Here is a 21,714-nt window from a genome sequence, read left to right as displayed (position 1 = left end):
ACAGCAGGGCACACAGTCCAAACAAAAATTCATACTTTCTAATTTCTCACATAATTTTGTAATAGACCTAATGGAAACACAACTCAGTTTTCTATGCATTTTTTTGTTCTTTAGTAGAAATTGGAAAACATTTTCATCAGCTCAACGTCAAAAATGTACATACAACGTGAAAAATCTGCAACTTCTATGCTTCTTACGCGTATTTTGAATTCGCTCATAGCATTTTTTAGGAATTTCATAGAAGAATAAGTTACTTGAAAGTTGAAACATCTTTCGATCACGAAAAAGGGAAATTGGCTTCAATGTAATCAAATGATTTAAGTAAGTACTTGCAAATAAAATATACTTAGAATTCATAAAAATAAATCAAGTGTTACAACATAGATTTTAGAATATACTATATACCGTTAAATGGCGTAATTCCGGCCAATTTTCGAGGTTTTTTGTTGAATGCTCTCCTCCAGAGAGGAGTTGGGAGGTTGCACGTTTGAACTAATGTATGTAGTTCCACCTTTACAAACATAGCTACCCTGTTACATTTTTTCATCTTTACTCCTGATGAAAATACCTAGTACTTGATCACAAGTGGGCGGAATTTTTTTCTAGAAATTGATATTTCTCCTCCAGTTTTGAAGGTAGGTACTAAAAATATGCCAAGAATCTTTCTCGTAGGAAATTAAATTTCCTATAAAAAAAGGTCCTCTGTATTTTTGGTATCGTCAATCGAAAAAAATGAGAAGCAAAAACAGGGGGAAGGGAGTATTAGATCTTACCATGACTTTTCTATAAAAAATAACTGTAAAAATCGCAAAAATCAGTTAATCAGGATGATTTTTTCCCCAAAAGTTAATCTACATAGATCCGAGAGAGATCTACATGAGAATTAGATCTCAAATCATCTGACCCTCTTGCTTCGACTGCGGCCATTGGTAGGTTCGTACAGCAAGCACTAGGAGGACTAGAACAAGATTAAGTTATGTAGAAAAATAAAAGTGGCCGGAATTACCCCATTCCGCGGTAGTTTTAAAAATTATGACAAACGTTCTTCTTAATACATTTAGGATAATAGAATACGAATGAATTTATTGTCATTTCATACGATAACAAATTACTTATATAGACAAATCTCTTTTTAAATCAATTATTTTTCAGATCTCGTTGGATCGTACAACAATTTCAAAATAAATTATGGTAACACATATTATTACTGATATCTAACTTTCATTGTTTTTGAAATGTTCACCAGGCACGCGCCGACAAGAAATATAATATAGGTTTAAAAAATTTCAAAAAGTTGATAAATTTCGAGGGAAAGTTTCCAGGAGAATTGATTAATTTTTCTAAAAGATGGCCTTTCGTTGGCAACAAACAACCGTTCGGCGCGGCGCGCTATTAATATTTACTCAATAAAACGCACATTTATTTTAAAAGATAATGGAACGACTAGATTTTATATTAACGATAATACTGCATTGCGTACATTTATTAGAAGTGATTTCGTGCGTAGAAAGGAAGACAAGTGCTCTAAATAAATCTTAAAAGGTGGGAAATGGAGTCAAGTCAACAACAATTTTCATACTGTAACAAAAATATCAAAAATGCACCTGTTTTAAACGGGTATTACGTAGATGATACAGCAACATACACACAATACATACATTCAAACAACAGACATTTTATAAATGCAATCCATAAAGCCATTATAGGTACCAAAATTCAATGATAATAATATGTTCGATAATTTCGTACCTTTTCGACTATCTGTTAAATACAATATTAAATTTAAAAAATTCAAATCTTCTCGATAAAACGAAATAACAAACATAAAAAATAACTCGAAAAAAATTTCAACGTATGCTTATTATAGTCGAATAAATTTAATTAGTAAATTAATGACTGATTATTTTCATTTTTAATAAAATTAAAAAAAAAATAAAGCGACGATAGTATCTTGAATCGAATAAATTAAGTATGTATAATATATTATTAAAGTAAACATTTAATTAGTTTGAGGATACAATAATACGCAGTTTGGCAAGAATCAAATATTTTAACACATTGCCCGGAATTTTTGTGAACATATTATAATCACCGGCGACATCTATAGATAATCGAATAGATTGGTAAGTTTGACTTAACAATGGTAATAACATCGACACTTTTTATTTCATGTTTAGAGTGAAGAATTCTAATATATATATTATATAAGAGGGAAAGAAAGTAGTTCAAAAATATAATATATACTTAAAGCATCACAAATATTTAATTAAAACGAAACACTAAAAATAATCAACAAATCAATGAACTGAGAGAAGAAAAAAACAATCATATTTCAAACTAATACATCGCTTTTGATTATTTACACTAAATCTGAAAATAAGACGAATACGAAAACAATAAATAACATTTAAATGAATAAATAAAAAAAAAAGAGAGAAACGAAGAGAGAAAAAGATAGAACAAAAAATAAATACTTGGATAAAATAAAGTAAAACAAAAAACAAGAGTATGTAATTATTCAAAATTAAAGCATAGGCAAACTTTAAGACCGAAGATAAAATTGAAATGATAACATGATAAAGGGAGAGATAGAGAGAGAGAGAAGAAAAAATTTAGGAATATCTTAAGGTAGAGGTACGGTGATTTGTACGTATGAAACGGGGAAGTATCCAGTACGACCGTTCAAATAGCCTTCGAACCAGTTGTCATCGACTCGATTCATCAATGTAATTACATCGCCCTCCTGAAATTATTACACAATTATTAGTAAATCGTAAATCGTATAATTCAATGTTCAATTCCAGATTATCGAATGAATGAACAAACAGCACTCATAATACTCTCATACGTAACAACTATGCGAAGAGATGCGACGTAGTCGTTTAAATTTCCAAGTAATGATGCCCTATCGATTTGAAGAAGTTCATCAGCTTTTAAAAATTAAAAACATTGAAAATACACTAATTAGTAGAATCAAATTTTGTATAATTTGCCGGGTAAAGGGATTCACAAAGAATGTAGTCGGTTAAGAGCAAAACGAAAATAAAATTCCGATCATAATTTTTCGAGCAGGACGATTTGTTCAAGCGCTCCAAATTTCTGGAGAAAATTTACGAATTTCTTAAATTTTCGAATGTCATTCCTTGTTTAACAGCAAAGAAACAGTTCGCATTCGAAAATTATAAAGAAATTTCAATATAAAGCTGCCAACAATGTTTGATAATTTATGAAAATCCAAAATTTTCTCCAGAAATTTGGAGCGTCTGAAAAAACCTTATCCTTAAATTTAAAAATTTGATTGGTCCAATAAGAATAAACCTTTGTAAATGGGTCTTTTCCAGCCAACTTTCGATTTTCCTAGAACTTTGTGTCCATTTTTCAACATGAGAAATTGAAAAGGTAATTTTAGGGTATTAATTTTTCTTGATGAAATTGAAAAAATGACAAGAAATGTTACAGCTACAATTATTAAGTTGAAAAAACCCTATAAATTAAAATCAAAATAAATAGTTAAAAAACGAGCAAAAAGCTGACCGTTTTTTAAGATTTCTTGTTAGGAAATACTGCTGATTTTAGTCATAGATGGAATCAGAACTGGTGACTTTTGAAGTAAGAGATGAATGGACAGACAATAGGTATTATCGATAGAATACCCATATAATTTAATGGAAAGTTTCTCGTTCATTTTTGATTAATGATAATAGCTTCATTGTTCGGCGGAATCATTCACTTGCATAACAATTCTTCGGATTGATTTAAAATTGAAAGTTACCTTGAATCCTAATTCGGTGGGATTTTCCGGGTCAAAATCGTACAAGGCAGTGCAACACGGATGCTGCTTGTTTTGGGAAGCTGGCTGTTGTTGTTGTTGTTGTTGCGTCTGATGTATAGGCGTTCTAGCTGGAGAATTTCTCATAGGAGAAGCGACCGGAGAAACTGTAACAAAGAAATAGTAATGAAATATTTTGCATTTAAGAATACCTACATAGGTATCTGGAAAATAAGCAGACACGAAATGGAAGATGAAAACCAAACTAAGTATTAAAAATGAATAAATGAAAAAGTAAAGGTACCGAGAAGAAAATGATCGTATTGCCATGCGTGATCATGCTCAAAAAAATACATAACACGTAAGAACGAATAACATAAATTGTTGTCGGGCGAGAAATATAATTAAATATGGTTCCGCAGAAGAGGAATATGCGTGTCATCGATATTCTAGCTTTAAGCACGCTATAAAATAAAAATACCGACTTCTTAACATAATTCTTTTTTCATATTGCGCACGCAAAAGCTCACTACAAGGCGGGAAATCACGAAAAACTCGTAAAATTACACATGAAATACACACCATTGCTGGATCTCGCTTGATTGGCGCTATTAAGATCCAACTGGTGCGGTTTGTCAGAATGGACAGGCGATGGACCGTAGGAAGTTCCTACATTGCAAATATACAGTAAATAATTACAAAAAGGTGAAATAGTGTTAGTGTAAAAAAACAACCGAGAAATGCAGATGATACAGTGCAAAATCTGTGACTTTCCCATTTCGGTAGATAAGTGGCGAAAAAGTTACTATGTATAAGACAGGATTATTTTTCAATACACACGGTAATGGAAGAAAAAGAAAAACGGTTATTGAATTTTTTCAAGCATCATATAAGGAAAAAAAATCACTTTTGAGTTACCTAGCATAATTCAATTGTTATTTTAGCAATCGTTTAGAAAAGTACTGATAGTAATCACTCAGCTCAAAATGAACAGAATCCAATCAATTAATAACACTGTGTTGAAATTTTTCCTTTTTCAGAAATATCATAGAAGCGTTTAATAAAACGGAAAGGCGGAGCAAGGTTATTTAAGAAATCGGAATTTATAACGCCGATCGATGTTAAATTTTTTCTATTACTGTCAATCACACATGAAAAAAAATATGAATTCGAATTCCCATTAAATTAATTCGAGTTGGATAATTTAATTGAAATTCACGAATTTCACTAGTTAGAAAACACACGTTGAAATTTCTATTTTAGTAATATTTTACCTCGTAAAATAGGTACCCTAATAACTTCGTATTGATGATTGTAAATTCCTACAAAATGTCAACATACGTATAATTAAAAACTAGTAGGTATGACGAATTTGCTAGACCGGCATAATATATTTGCCAGTTGCCTCTTTTTTTTTTTTACTCGGACTAAACCGTTATTAATCGATACTTTTACACGCAAAAACCACGAATCAAAACGCAATATTCAACTTACACACATTTTTTTAAAAACCGATATGCACGGAGAAAAATTTATATTGAAAAACCCTCTCGTTGTGATTTCAAACATTTGCCATTCAAAAAAATATGAATAAATTTATAAGAGAACACAAATACTCAAATATACTAATGAACATTCTAATATGCCATAACATCGAAAGAGATCCATTTTTAAAACTGGCGATTGGGTATTTTTCGATTTTGAAATCGAATGGAATGAATGGTTCTCGTAGGCTTTACGTGACAAGTGTCTTAAATTCATATTTGTATGTACCACAACCAGGGCGTATTGTATGATAACGTAGATAATATGTAACATGGCATCATTCCGAATAAACAGCAAGCATTAACACAGAAATCCCAATAACCGAACGTGCGATTGTGGTAAATTTATAAAATTTATCACCTTGAGGCCACGAATTATAACTATTCTGATTCGTAGGGACGTTATTATGATTTTGGGGTCCGGATGGTAATGGTATGTGAAATATACTCGCACCGTTAACGTCGTCCGATGTAATGCCTTCCACATGCAGATCAGCTAGCGTTTTTGGTATAAAATCTCTTTTCGGACGATTCGCAGCTTCGTCTCGCCTATAAACAAAAAATATTGAAAATTAGTGGAGTTTTGTCGAATTTAAAAATGATAAATTGTAAGTATTGAAATTGATACCCAAAATATTAAAATCGACCACAAGATAAAATAAAGAGAAATAAATAGTAGGCTAATTGAAAAATTCTTTCAATTTTTTGATTGAAATTTTTTTTGATTTTCATTTTTAGAGCTTTTTTTAATTTTTTCAGTTTTTAAATGAAAACATTTGTTTTTGTTTTCGAAAGTCAGCGTCACGTGATGCAGATTATTGTCACGTGGATCAGAGTCACGTAAATTTCGGACCCCCCGACCCAAAAAAACATCCACGTTCATAAAATTTATTTTTCAATAAAATGGGCACTGGCTCCATATTTCGAGCAGTTGTCAAAACTAAACATCAAATTCGGTGATGAATAACTCCAATGCTCATCGAAGCGCGATTTCAACAATTGAATACGAGTTAACAAAAAGAACCAAAAAGTGCACGCTTACTTTTCTTGTAGATTTTCAACTGCCAATTTCATAATTTCTGCGCACTGTTGATGATATTCTAGCAAACCTTCAGCGAACGTTGTCAATTGTGAGACTTGCTCCACCTAAGGAAATAAAAAAAATTCCACTCAAAAATGTCACCTCGATTTAAAAAATACTCAATCAAGTCTACGTTAATGTACTTAAAATACCCATAAGAGCGTAATTTCGAATACTCACGTCATTTTCCAATAAATTGAACATACCCAACTGCGCCAAATGTAACGATTCTGCGAATTTTTCTTCCGCTTGTCGCACTTCTTCATCTGTAAAATGAGATCCTTTACCACCACGAATCCGTGTAACCCATGACGTGTAGCAAATTAAAATTAAAATCAAGCAATGAAAAGCCAACATAAAACAAAAAAAGCAACAAAAAAATAAATGGTAATGCAGGATTTCAACATACTACTTGGTCATTGTATTTTGAGAATAAACAATAAAATATAAATACAATACAAAAATTAATTCAATGGTAATGCCATTAATTACAGTACAGATACGCCAGTGTCAAGGTATACTACATGTATGTAAAACGTTTGGAAGGCTTTCATAAAATTATTACAACCTAATCTTAAAGGCAATTACTATACGATCGCAGGGTGCAACTAATTCAATAGAAATTTCCCATTTTCTCGTCTAGATATACCCTCCATGTAACAGGAAAATTAAGTACATAGATATGTTTCCTTTACAAAATGACGATCTATCAATTTGATACAAAATGAATATAACAAGTAGGTAGGTCGTACAGCTGTTTTCCACTCGCCATATTCATAGGCAAAAACAATCGAATCTATAATTTTTGAAAATTTGAATTCTTTTCTAAAATACTATTTTTTTTAAAATTACATATAACATTTTTTTAAAAATTCAGACAGGTAATTTTACTCGCAATTGACTGGAAATTTGAAATGGAAATAATTTTGAATACTCGAGGTTGTTTAGAAATGAAATTAAAATTTATATTCCCTGATGAATCACGTGATCTGAACCCGGGAGAGAAAAATCATATTCCCCTTCATCACCGTTTTTAAATTATCTACCCCGAACATAAAAAATTAATGTTGAAATTTCCTCGTGTTTCTATTTATAACATCCCTTCCCTATTTTCAGATTGTTTAGGAATAGGAAAATAAGTGGCTAACAATATGTACAATAGAGCTTCGCTGATACTCGCAACATGAAATGATATCTAATTATCATTAGTACTTCAACTCACCTTTAGCTTGTCTTCTTCGTTTACAATCGAAATCCAATCGTCTACCTTGTAATTTTTTCCTATGATGCTATACAGATAAAGGAAAGGGGGAAAAATCAATAAAAATTATTACAACGTCGGATATAAAATAAGAAGAAAATATTTCAGTTTTATACGAAGTACCTAACAACTAACAAGCGTCCCATTAAATTCGAATCGACTAAATTTTGTCACGATACTGTTAAATTTTACACAATTTTGTCAAAAAGAAGATGAAAATTACTTTAGAACTGACCACACAAAAGTATTTCAACGAAACATTATCTCGATGAAAGAAAGTTAAGCTAATATTCTGATAAACCAAGTATAACATGCCTCGAGTTTTGTATCGTTCTGGCACCATTTTCGACACGACAAAAATCGTTTTAAAAGAATATTAGCATAATAAAGAGTAAAAATCATTTACCATAACTTCTTTTAAATCTTTCATCTGTAAGTGATGTAAAGGCTCTAAAAAATTCTGTTTTGCATTATCATCGAGAGCATATTTAACGTCAGCCATTTGCTTCAGAGATTCGCCAAATTCGAGTAATGCTTGCCCTGTAAAAAGAAATTGTAAATATGAACGGAAATAGTATATCTACATATATTTAGAACGACGTGAAAAAATAAATGAAACCTACCAAAGAGACTATCGTCGCCTAGTTTTTTGCCATAATGAAGTAGACAATCGCCGAGCAATCCTTCGGGTTGAGGATAGGTGGAAGCTTTGGCTTGGCCGCTTAATTTAGAAATTCCTTTGACTGCAGCCATTTTCGCCCTGGCTGTTGGATTTGGTTGTAAGAATTCTCTAGTTTTCAATTGCAGTTCTTCGACGAGTTCATTGGTGACGTCCGTTTTCTACACATAAATAATAATCAAGATTAATTCAAATAAACGAAGTTACTTTTTCAAAGATGATCGAGATAAAGATTTGTAGATAGGTAGATATCATAAACAAGATTGTTAATTCAAGAGCACTACTTAATACATATTACGATGAAGAAGTCAAACACGATGAAATGAAATAAAATTGTAGTATTAATCAAACGATTTAGTTTCGATATTCGAAACAATACACCATTGGAATACGCATATTTCATTGATGTGATTTTTTTCGTTATTGATTGCGCTGTAAAGAATTCGTCGTGACGCAGTCTATAATGAACCACAACTTTATTTCAGTTTGAGGTACTAAAAAATAAATTTTGTAAGAGAATAACATACTCAGCCATGAAGAAGATCTCTAATTTGTTTATCTGCAATGCACAGCAATTTTTTTAAAAAAGAAATGTTATGCCGTATGTGCAAGTACAAAATGAATTAGTAAAATGTCGGAGTTTCGTTAATGTTGATGCAACTCCTTTCATAAAAAGTTAGGCAAATAATGTTACTCTTACATTGCAAATGGAGTATAACTTTTATCGCTCCAAGGAGAAACATATTTTCATTTTGACTGACTGAATCAGCTAATTTTTCATCGCACCACAGTAAAAGTAGCCATCTCAAATTTTTATTTTTTAAAAAATCATTTGCAATTTTTTATTTTTTAAACACGGGTCAATTTTGAAATTTTTCAAAAAAATTGCATAAATTTCGAAAAAAACACATTCGAAAACTTTGATAATTCTCAACTTCATTTCCACTTTTTCATACTTTTTAAACAATGAGAAAAATTAGGCATCGAGTTAAAAATTATATAATCCAACTGTTCAAAATTAAAAAAAAAAATTGCCAAACAAAAAATAAATCTTTGCTTGTTAAATGAAACAGGAGCAAAGTTCTTAAAAATGATGAATTACTCGTAGGTATTTCAAAAATTATAAATAGTTCTCGTGTTTTTTAGGAGGCAAAATCTCCTACGCGTTTCTGGCGAGTTCAAATACGAATTCATTTTTTGGTATAATCCCATCAACGGCACTCCTCTCGGTATCTGCTGATGGTTGAAATGAGAAAAAAACTTTTGGTTGAGCTTCATCGAAAAATCAATTCATGTTTCAAAACAACTTTCCAAAAATCATAGCAAATCATTTTATCATATTTTTTTCGAATTTAGCAAGATGTAACCTACCAAGTGCATAAATATTAAATACAAGCGATGAATTACTCATAAAATTTAGATTTGAAGGTTTTTGATTGTCCCCTTCATTTATTTCTCATTTTCTCGTACTTGAAGACTGATAAGTTTTAGTCAGATATTGGATGAAATAATCAAATTAAATTTGAGAGAGAAAAAAAAACCAAGTATATATTAGGAGCTATTCCGTAGGAAATTTCACAAAAGAACTAGTTCTGTTCACTCACTTGTTCAGGGAAATTTCTTGAAAAATATCACATTGAAGAAGATATTGAAAAAAAACGCATCCAGCTGCATTTCAGACTCAACTATGCGAGAAAAACCAATAGACACCTTTGCAGGAAATATTTCAATGTTTTAAATCAAAATCACGTAAAGGGCCTTCCCCTATAAGATGGGTGAAACGGCCTTTGATCCAAAATGGGTCTAGAGTGGCCCAAAAAGTCACCCTTGATGTAAAAACTCTCCATACAAATTTTTGACCCCTCACCCCTCCCCTTTTGGAGAAACTGCCCCCTAAACATCAAAAATTCAAAGATTTGTTTCTTGGAGGGGAGTTGATGAAAAATTTTGAAATTTTCACAGATTATGTACATCATATAGGGGTACACCCAGTAATTTTTTGAAATTTTTCCCCCTCCATTTTCTTAGTTTTTCAGGGGGTTGAAAATTTTGAACCCTTTTAAAAAAAAATTTTGAGGGGGGTACATCGCTGAATTTTTTTTTCAGAACTTGACGATACCCCAAGGTATAACATAATAATTTTCCCAAGGTCCCAAAGGGGGGTGCAACATGGTCAAAAAAATGAAAGTTTGAAAAAAAACGTGAATCTCCCGTACTAGGAGTACCGCGCGTTTTGTCAACACTGTTCCACGGCACCACCGTGAGAAAACTTCACGTGTCGCGCGCTCTCGAAGTTGAAAAATCTTATTGAAGTACCATAACTGCCATCAAAGGTTTTTTTTTGGTGAATATTGTCTTAGATGGTGTGGTGAACAGCATAGGTATACCTACAAGAATTTTCAACCCCCTCCCTTCTTATTTACCTTTAAAAATTCCGTGTTTCAACTTATTTTATGCATTTTTACAATGAAAATTGCGACGTACATACCTACATTTTTTAAACACGTTTTTTGGATGTAGGTACATATTTTTAAACCCTGTTATTTACATGGTTACTTTTGGCCCCTCCAGAGCCTTAGCCCCCTCCTCAATTTCCACTATTTTTGAAATGGAGCTACTTTCACAATATGTATTTTTGTCGTTTTCACGTGATCTAAACGCAAACACAGACGTCTGATTTCGTTTCACTCATACTGGGCCCCTCCGAAGGGGACTGAGGCTCCGAAAAAATCACGTACTTGTTCCTCATACTACCGTGCGTTTTGTCAACAATGTTCTATGACACATCGTTAGACAACGTTGCCTATCGCTCTAAAAATTTGATTTTTTTTTTTGAAACCCCTATAGAAATACTTTTAAGGTTGTGTACTCAATTTTTTGGGAATTTATATGCTAAACACTTTTTTTTTCAATAGTCTGAGCTGAAAGATGTTTAATGTATGTATTCAATTTTTATTAAAAGTATGAGGGGGGCTTGATAACCATTATGTAAACCAGTATTTCTTCTAAACTATTTTCTGAAGCCTCTTTCATTAATACAACACTCAACTTTATTTCAAAAATAGTAAGAATTGAGGTGGGGAGGGTGGCTGATGACTATGGAGAGGCTAGATGCGTGTAGCAGAAAATCTGACGTCTTATTTGTGCTCAGCGGTATCGAATCATTCAGAAACAACACACCACTCATTAATGGTTAATTCTGCTAAAATTCTCATTTTACCCCCTCTGAGACACCTTTTTTTCAATTTTCCACCATGACGTACCAAAGTAAAAATTTTGAAAATAATCTATTATAACAGGGTTTAAAAATATGTACCTACATCCAAAAAACGTGTTTAAAAAATGTAGGTATGTACGTCGCAATTTTCATTGTAAAAATGCATAAAATAAGTTGAAACACGGAATTTTTAAAGGTAAATAAGAAGGGAGGGGGTTGAAAATTCTTGTAGGTATACCTATGCTGTTCACCACACCATCTAAGACAATATTCACCAAAAAAAAACCTTTGATGGCAGTTATGGTACTTCAATAAGATTTTTCAACTTCGAGAGCGCGCGACACGTGAAGTTTTCTCACGGTGGTGCCGTGGAACAGTGTTGACAAAACGCGCGGTACTCCTAGTACGGGAGATTCACGTTTTTTTTCAAACTTTCATTTTTTTGACCATGTTGCACCCCCCTTTGGGACCTTGGGAAAATTATTATGTTATACCTTGGGGTATCGTCAAGTTCTGAAAAAAAAATTCAGCGATGTACCCCCCTCAAAATTTTTTTTTAAAAGGGTTCAAAATTTTCAACCCCCTGAAAAACTAAGAAAATGGAGGGGGAAAAATTTCAAAAAATTACTGGGTGTACCCCTATATGATGTACATAATCTGTGAAAATTTCAAAATTTTTCATCAACTCCCCTCCAAGAAACAAATCTTTGAATTTTTGATGTTTAGGGGGCAGTTTCTCCAAAAGGGGAGGGGGTGAGGGGTCAAAAATTTGTATGGAGAGTTTTTACATCAAGGGTGACTTTTTGGGCCACTCTAGACCCATTTTGGATCAAAGGCCGTTTCACCCATCTTATAGGGGAAGGCCCTTTATTCGACTGTAGATTAGAATAAAAATATTTTTACTTTTGAAGTTTTCAATTCAATATTTTTCAAAACGTCACCCAGTAAAAGAACCCTAACATCCTTTGAAAAAAATTCAACATTCATAATCACTATTCAGAATAAAATCGAAAAACGTTGAAATTTTTTTGAAATTTTGCATCAGCACAATTTCTGAATGAAATGAAAATATTTGGATTTAAAATCCTCGCTAAACTTGCCAATAAATGTCATTATGAGTTAAGAAATTGATATTGCTTACGATGAAATCCCAACTTCCTCACTGGGTATTTGAAATGAAATGCAATATTAAATTAGCAAAGTGACAAGACGTTGTGATACGTCTACGTATATTTGAAAGCATAACTTTTGATTGAAATGAAAAAGTTTCCAACCTTTGAAATTTTCTCGCAGAAATTTTTCGTTTGGCCGGTGTGAGGGGTAAGTATATCTTGTCAGAATATCATCTACCACATTTTAGAAACTAAGATTCAAATTAATCATCTAACTGTTTTCCCTCAGTTACCAAGCAGTAAACATAATAAGCGTATTTTGATGTTGTTAGTCAGTCATCGACAATAGAATTCACGTTTTTTTAAACGTGGTTTCTCGAATCATAATTATTCCTTTCTGCTCATCTTCATTTATCACAAAAAACGCTCGACTTAAATTTTTACATACAGAGAACACGAAAATCAAACAGAAAATTTCAAAGATTCCAAAATCAAACAGGTCCAACATAATTTTACCAATTTTACAATTCAACGATTCCTAAATTCGTTTTGAAATTTTTTCTCCAAATATTTGCAACGGTTGATTGATTACGTTTTTTTTTCGATGGTAAATAAAAAATAAAATACGGAATAGTTAACCATCGGTAATGGTGAAATTTTCGAAAATAAACATTCTAATGTAAACAGAACGACATCAGTTTGAGAATAACGTTCTCGCATATCGCAAAGGTAATGACCAAGGACGTAAATATTTAACACTGTCAATACGTCGGTCAATTTTATTTCCTCGTACAGATTTGATTGACGACATTCACGTTCAATATTAAAACACCCACAAAACTTTGTATACACGTTGTTTATCGCCTACGTAATCATTAGCACTATAAAATATCTAATTATAATTACACACCACTTTATACACACGCATATTATATCTACCTATGTGTATAAACTAAGTACACGAGTAAGTAAGTATTTCTGTGCTTGTAGACCGTGTCGTGGCAATTTCTTCGGTAAAAAGCAACGCCAACAAGTTCAAGATTATACACCGATCAATAAGAAGTTTTCACCTAAGAAACACAACTCTCAGAGTTGCAATTTCTTTAACTACATTTTCCACTTTTACTATCTTCCTTTTCATACCCAACAAGCTTACACGTTAATAATATCCGAAAAAGCTAACCAATATCGTCGTCTATAGTCTCCCTTCGCAGTAACTTTAGTCCAAGTAAATTTAAAATTTCCCCTTTACGACATTCTTGACCTAGTTCTTTCTTCATTATTTCTTCGATTATCGTTCTCTACTGCTGTACCCTTTCAATGCTATTTGCCCTCTGGGTATGTCCAAATTGGCCGAAAAACATTGGCGAGATTTATTAATTTTTCGCGCAAACGGTTTACAAATGCTTTAAATTCGCATTTCAAGGTTAACGTATTCATTACACCATGTCGCCAAAAGCTGAGAAAAGTCGCGCTGAAAAATTATTCAAACGTTTGCGCCTTTTTTAAATAGATTTTTTTGTTTTGTTTTTTGATGAAATAAAAATTTTTTAGCGAAAAACAGACTAAAATGTTTCGCGAGAAATATTAATAAGAAAAGTTTCCTCTTCAAAGGTCCCACAGATACGCCTACATTTTATACGTCGGTCGACTATTTACTCGTAATAATTCGGTAACATTTCTGCAATAATTAAATTTTTCAGCCTCAAACGTCGATAAAAGCTTTTCTTAATAACGTTAAATGTCTATAGGCTACTTAGATATATGCTTTGATGTAAATTTATACAATATTATGTGAATCGTGATTAACATCGAAATCGATGAAATTATCATTTCAACCATCGCCAGCTGTTTCAGAAAAATATGTAGGCCTACTTCTGCGGATTAAATCTCGAGGGGATATTTCCTGATGTGTATTTACTTATTCATTTTCAGTTCCCTACATTAGCTCAAGTTACATTTAGTCAGGCAATTTCTCAAATTGGGATTCCATAAAATCAATCGACGATCATGTTTCTTGAACTGAAAAATTTCGTTGACCTTTTATCTAAGATCTGTCAGATATATTTTCCAAATTAGCTTTGTCAACGTATGGGCTCAGTTGGCAAATCATTTGACGCATCAAGCAATTCACAAGACTTTAGAAACCACTTCCAAATTAGTCAATTAGTCGATAAGTTGAATATGACATTTTTTTTAGCCCAATAATTCGCAAACCGACTAATTACCTGAATTCGAAACCGTCATTTGAACATTTTTCAAATAAATTAAAAAGAGCAACGAGTTGTAAATCGGAGTAAATTTTATCCATCATTTGAAAATTGCGTCAACTGTTGAGAGTTGAGCAGATGCTAGTGAGGTCAACAGAAAAGCAACGAACAGCTAAGATGTTTTTCATAATAAATGATCATTCATTAAACAAATTAAGGCAACTCATTTCAAGAGCAAATACTACATACGTATGTTCAGACTGTTCACCTACTCTCAGATTTAAAGGAACAAAGTTATTCTCACACAATGTTCCTCAAATGTGGTGTTCTAACTGGAATAGGTCGAAAAGAGCACTCGTTTTTTTGTTTTTGTTTTCATATTCAATTCACTTATTTAGAAGATTTTTGAGTACGTTGACGGTTGACCGAGTAATCCCAAGTTCTGATGGAAAAACACACAAAAAAAATCAAAATTGCTTTTTCTAGCTGTGTAAATTCCAGATTTCTATCGAAGAGCAACTTCTTTTCCCAAAATGATACCAGATGTTTCATGTTAAGTCTGACTCCTACTAATTGATATGTATGCAACCAAACTAACTTCGTACTATAAAGATTGCATATCGATCAGACCGCAGAGGCAGGAGATTAGACAAGTTGAAATTTTTCCAAAACCTCTTCGTTTCAAAACATGATACAATCCAATATCCTCAAAATGTTTGGGAATTAGTGATTTTTTTCAAGTTTGTTGGGAACAAAGATAAAAACTCATCCAATCTTTGAAAGTCAGACCAAAATGTTGAAAATCCTTTGTATGTACCTACTTGTTATTTTAGGAATTTACCAATTTTTTCCCAGATTTCTCGAAGGTTTACCAAATCGAGCAGAAATTTGACTCACTGAAAGACCTTGTCATCTAGACTTCAGAATCAAATGTTCTGCTATTGACATAAGTATAAATTTTCTACAAAAAGAGTAAGCATTGAGATAAAAATCTGAAACTTGGTTAGTACGTATACTGAAGTTGACTCCGTGAATTGATTGGCACCATTTTCCAGCCGATCTGGAGCCTCCAGAAAAAGTTGGCTTTTTTCCCGCAACTTCAAACTGCAGAAGGCGTCGAGATTTTTCAACTTGTAAAAAAATATTATTTTCAATTTGTCACCTCGAATTTTCTACTGGATGAAATTCATCAATTTATTAAATTTTTTTGAAAGTTCTACCGTTGACGTAGGTATAACTTTCAATATTTGTTGATTTTTTCAAGGGCTACATTTTTTTATTTTTTGGTACAGCAACACATTCTTTTTTTCGAAATAATTTCGAAGTTTAAATAACACTACACATAAATAGCACATCGTGAGAAAAAAAGCAACATTTTTCAATTTCCACATCATACACCTTGCACGGAAGTACACAAACTTGGGGAAAATAGGTACATCGAATAATCAAAATTACAACACAGCCATCTTTGCGAAAAAAAGTGTTTGATTTTTCAAATAAAAGCCGGAATTATCGAATAATTCGTACCAACAACCACATCATTATTCTCCGCATCAAAATGAGAACTGTTATGAGAAACGATCACGTAACGTATATCAATAACAAAGAAAATGGAATGGAAGGAAATAAAATACCATCTAAGAAAATTTAGTTTCCATCCTTACAAATACATTCTCCAATGAAACAACGGCTCTTTTTTTTTCATCTATCGCATACACGAAAAATAAAATAAATCCTGCTTCGAAAGAAATCGATTCGAAGGGTTAAACGTATCTTGTACATAACAAACTAATCACAACATGAGATCATTTTGCTGCTTCATTTTCGCGAAAAATTCAAATTCAAAAACTCTCGTCAAGAAGTTTTAAACGAATATTAAATATGATTATGATTCAAAAGTTAAAAATTAAAAAGAAACATAGAATATTGATTTGCTTAAGTGTTTTTATAAAATTAAGCAACATACTATAATGTCGAAAAGCTTAAAATTAATTAAATCGTTCATTAATTCAGTGCACGAAATTTTACCCTAATAATACTTGGGTCGAATTTGTTATAAAAGATACTCACCCTTTCCATGTCCACGAAGTCAACGTCTAATTTAGTGCCTTCGGCTCCGCCAATTTTTTCAGTCATGTACTGCAAAAAAAATTCTTCGTTAGAAACATTCGATAAAGAATATTCTAAAAGATAAACGTAAATCATTGTAAAGCAATTCTCTTCTCTTCTTAAAATTACACCACAATAAAAATACGTAATGTAAAATATATCTTCTCATCAGACAGAAAATAAAATATGTACTGGCGACACTGGAATAGAAAGGCAATTAAGACTTCCCCACAATAATATCGATGATAAACGGTACACTTGCATGAATACGAAAAAAATTCCCCATTCATATATGTAATGTATTATCGGAATTTTATCAACTCTTGTATTTCACCAGGGAAATGAAACAAAAATTTCCACGGATGCGGTGCAAGAAAAATTCTTTTAAAAAGCCTTCAGGGATTAATGTAAAATTAGTTTTAAAAAAATACAGTGTAAAAACAGTTGTTCAAAAAATACCCTCGAGGCGGGCAATTTTTCAGGTCAATATGGCGTATTTTCACGCCCATGTACCTTGAGCTTACTTGAACGTGACATTTTCACAGATCGAATAGGTATGTCATTTGCAAACATAAAAAAATTTCCGCAAGCTCTTGACTGGGTAAAGTTTTAAAAGTTTTTTTCTTTTTTTTTCAATCTTATTTCGCAATTCGATTCACTATGTTCAGTCAGATGATTCATCTGGGTTAGAGTTGTCTATTGTAAACGACGGTAAGATGGAAGTGAATTTGATAAAGTTATTCGCGACCCGAAATCAACAACGTGAATCATGCCCTCAAGTAAATTCTATCTTAGAAATAAATTTTCATTTTGTTTTTCGAAATAACTACTTATCTAACAAAGTATTATTTTATATTTTGCACGTATAAGTACAAATTATTAATAAAAATCGACAGCTTTTTTTTTTTTTAATAACATCGCCAAAGGTTTTATATCCGTCGTTAAAGTTTCCAGCGAAGACGAACGAACATGAGTTCTTGTTGATAAATCGATAAATTTCAAAGCAATAAAGCTTTTCTACAGATGGTATCTTGAATTTAAAAGACCTTTGTTTTCTCACAATATTGAGCACTTTTATAAAAGTTTCCGCATTTTGAATCAGCACGAAGAGTCGAGTCGAAGACCCACGTCATCATAAGGTAGATAAAGAAATTCTCATACTGAGAGAAATTTTTCAAAGAATCATAGATACATGAAATTACACAGGTGGCTCGAAGATAATAATTTATAGAAGGCATTATTTAATTCGTGTAAAAGTAAATAAAAGAGATTATTACTACGCGGGGTATTAAAAAACAATAATTTACAATACAAGGTGCCCATTTTCTGAAAATTCGTTCCTTCATCTTTTTTCAAAACGTACACAAAAACAAATTATCTCAGAATTCCGGGAAAAAATGAGACAAAGTTTATTAAAAATGGGCTCATTTACATTGCTTTTTAAAAACTTTATTGAAATCGAAATTTTATTAAAAACGTTTTCACTCTCCTGCGATTGGGACAAAAAAATATTTATAAGATTTTTTTTTAATTCTTTAAAAATTTTTCAAAAGTTTCCCACCAAGAATTTTTGAAAAAAGAGGAGGAACGATAAAAGGCTTCTTCAAATTCGAAGACAAGTTGAAAAACAATTTGATTCACCCAGTCATTTCATTCTAATGTCCTACGAATGAAATGGACAAAAAGGTGTCGAAGAAAGTTGATTTAAAACAGATTTTTAACCATTGGATACGAGATAAGCAATACTTTGAAAATTATTAAATTTTAGGTTGGAAGTTTTTGTTCGATGAATACACATGAAACTGAAAAGGTAACCAAGTAAAATGTTGAGAGAAAGAAATCTGTTCGTGTTTACCTATTTAAACAATAAAACTTATCACAGAAAAAAATAATTTTCTGAATTTTTGTTCTTCTCGAAGCTCAATTATTTATATTCTGGAGCAATCGTTCGCACCGTCGAAGCTCAATTATTTATATTCTGGAGCAATCGTTCGCACCGTCGATTTGATATGTAGATAAGTACCTACATAACACGTCCATCTAACTTTCTTATGTTAGAGGGATTCGATTACTTCAACATTGAATCGATTGATTTAAATGAGTCAGAAAGAATAAATAAATGAGCGGAACAGAAGGGACAAAAAATATCGTTTTTATGGAAAAAATATAAAAATAAAAAGGTTCCATTTAATTTTATCCTTAGCTCAGCGGCGTACTTCAAAGAAGTGAAAATATCAACAAGACAAACGATGTTATACTCGTACGACATTTAACGAGGTTTTCTCAAAAGGAAAGAAAACAACGGCGCTGTTTCTTTTCACACATAATAAAATGAAAACTCATGTGACAAAAATTACGTAATAAAATACACGTAATAAAAACTACACGACAAATGTGAAAAACTTGGAAGAAAAACGCATCAACTATTCGCCTGAATGATGTTTTTATTTTTCGTAGGTACCTACCTATTTTGGAATTACGAACATGAGTTAAACATTAATCACGTTTCGCAAGTATTTTTTCCAGATAAAAACGGAAAATTTAACCATGCAGATAATTTCCTATATTTGTAATTAAATTCAAGTAAAAGCTTCATACTTTTTTTAAAATAAATGTTCACGTTCATTTCACATTTGACTCAATTACACGCCATTAAAATAGGTCTATGAAATAATGTTGGCGTTTTAAACACAAAAGCTGTATCTAATTAAATGGAAAAAAATCACAACGGTTTTCGCATAAAACGCTGCTTTTGGTAGTTTCATGAAATCATCAACAACGTTTAACTTTTAAAACACAAAATTAATTTAGAACAAAATAAAATACAAAAAATTATTTCATTTTTTTTAAATCGCAGTTCATAAAATATTTGTTTGTGTTTCCAAAACAAAACAAAAAATATGTAGCAGTCAAGTCGTTACATAAGAACCAGAAATTCGGCAGTGAGAGCATCATGGTAAACAATGAAACTACGTATCAATACTTTTATGCTGCAAAAATATATAAATATAATATACTTAGGCCTACATTTTGAGTGCAAACAGACATGTTAAGTTTGATTGACACGTATACTGACAGGTGAACAAAATTTTAAAATTTAGAAAACCTCGTTTAATTCTTGTTCTAAATCACTAATTAAAATTTTAATTACAGATTCGATCTTATGTAGGTATAAAAAACCTATGAGTTATAAAAAGTAATCAGATTTTTTAAGCTACATTTCGAAGAAAAATTTTGAAAACTTAGTTGAACCAATTGAATTTTGAGACGCTTGTGATATCACAAGTCGGCTAATCCACTTGTATAGTAAAATTAACCCATTTATTTGTTGACAAGTCGGAATACACATACCTAATTATATATATAAAATCTGGCACATCGGAAATCGTATAATTTGAGCTCAAAACGTAGAGAAATATTAAAATTTGTTGAACCCTCGCTCTTTTTTCCGAAGTCGGACCTACCGCAATAGCCATCATTTTTTAACAAAAATTTGGCTAAATAGCAAAAAACTCATCAATTATTATTTTGAAGTACCTCAAAGAAGACCTTTCGGCTTTCACCTATTTTTTTTTGTAACGAAGACAACTAAAAATTAAGGGTTTGGAATGTATTTTTTTTTCAATTATATACGTTTTCACTTGAAAATTTCTCAGACTTCCAAGTACATAATAATGTTTTAGATAATCGTATTCTAAGTGACTTTAAAATAATAAATATTTTTTTGAAATAGCCCAAGACCCAAGGGTCACAATTCAAAATCAAGATCACAGAATTAAAAGTACCTATAGGTACTTTTAATTCTGTGATCTTTAATAATAATGAATTTGAGTATACTCAAATTCATTATTATTAAAAGTGTCCGGAATATTCAGCCAATTCCATTCTTTTTAGTCTTATCAAACATTTACTTTTTTAAACAATTTCAAATTCCTTTTTCGATACGTGAAATAATGACAACTGAGAGTCTGAGAATATTAAAACTTTTCGTTGGAGTGTAGGTAGTAATTTATGAAGAATTTTCGCTTGAACAAATTTTTTAAAAGATTAATTTCATAAATTGAATTCTTTTATTATATTATTTTTCACGTTACCACCATTCAAAGGCTATTTCTTCAACTTGGCAAAAATTCAAATAAGAGCTAAGAGCTGAAAAAATTCGCATGTTTATACTTTTATATTTCAAATAGCCAGAAGCAGAGAATTTTCAATAAGAAAATGTATAAACAAATCCGTATTTCATCAAAAAAATTGATGAAATTTAAAAAACCGAATGAAGAAATTAAAAAACTGCATTTTTACGAGTAAATGTTACAAAGAAATTCAGTACAAAGAACTCTCAAGACCTTACAGTCACGAAATGCCCCAAGAATAAGAATTACTCGTACTTCGTGCATTTAAACAAGAGCAATTCATCTCTCGCGAATTTCATTAAATTAATATTCTTCTGGCGAATCTAACGTAAGTGCTGCTTTTCCAACTTTGTATTACAGTTCAAAGATCTCAAAAATTCCAATTACAAAATTAAAAACAGTGAAAATTTTCCATTAGTAAAATAATTAATAAACTTACGTTTCTAAAAAGAGCAACGAAAAAAACAACTAATCTGTTTGCTCCGCAAAACATTTTATAATACCTTCGTACGTAGGCGAAAACATCGGTAAAAAAATACCAACAATTCCACAGACAGATATTTTTCTCAAAGGAATAACATTTTAAAAGTTCGTTCAAA

The 21,714-nt window shown here is 31.6% G+C and overlaps 1 protein-coding gene across 9 annotated transcripts in view; it reads right to left on the bottom strand.

Moving 5' to 3' along the window:
* Window positions 1-326: 326 nt before the first annotated feature.
* The window catches only part of EndoA (endophilin-A), a 39,826-nt gene continuing 18,438 nt past the window's right edge, over window positions 327-21,714 (bottom strand). For 4 of the 9 annotated variants that reach the window (XM_065358957.1, XM_065358958.1, XM_065358956.1 and 1 more), the window contains exons 3-12: window positions 16,944-17,012; window positions 8,279-8,495; window positions 8,062-8,195; window positions 7,617-7,683; window positions 6,575-6,675; window positions 6,356-6,459; window positions 5,675-5,862; window positions 4,352-4,438; window positions 3,773-3,936; window positions 327-2,743 (exon numbers count right to left, since the gene is read on the bottom strand). In XM_065358957.1, coding sequence (XP_065215029.1) covers window positions 2,624-2,743; window positions 3,773-3,936; window positions 4,352-4,438; window positions 5,675-5,862; window positions 6,356-6,459; window positions 6,575-6,675; window positions 7,617-7,683; window positions 8,062-8,195; window positions 8,279-8,495; window positions 16,944-17,012 — 1,251 coding nt within the window. In that variant the 3' untranslated portion in view covers window positions 327-2,623. Of the gene's footprint in view, window positions 2,744-3,772; window positions 3,937-4,351; window positions 4,439-5,043; window positions 5,092-5,674; window positions 5,863-6,355; window positions 6,460-6,574; window positions 6,676-7,616; window positions 7,684-8,061; window positions 8,196-8,278; window positions 8,496-16,943; window positions 17,013-21,714 lie in introns of all 9 variants that reach the window. The other 5 variants (XM_065358961.1, XM_065358960.1, XM_065358963.1 and 2 more) reach the window with 5 other exon arrangements.

The sequence above is a fragment of the Planococcus citri genome, chromosome 3, assembly GCF_950023065.1.
Source record: "Planococcus citri chromosome 3, ihPlaCitr1.1, whole genome shotgun sequence".
In the NCBI taxonomy this organism is placed as follows: domain Eukaryota; kingdom Metazoa; phylum Arthropoda; class Insecta; order Hemiptera; family Pseudococcidae; genus Planococcus; species Planococcus citri.
Note: the sequence above shows the minus strand (reverse complement) of the source record. Positions and strands in the feature narration are given on the sequence as shown.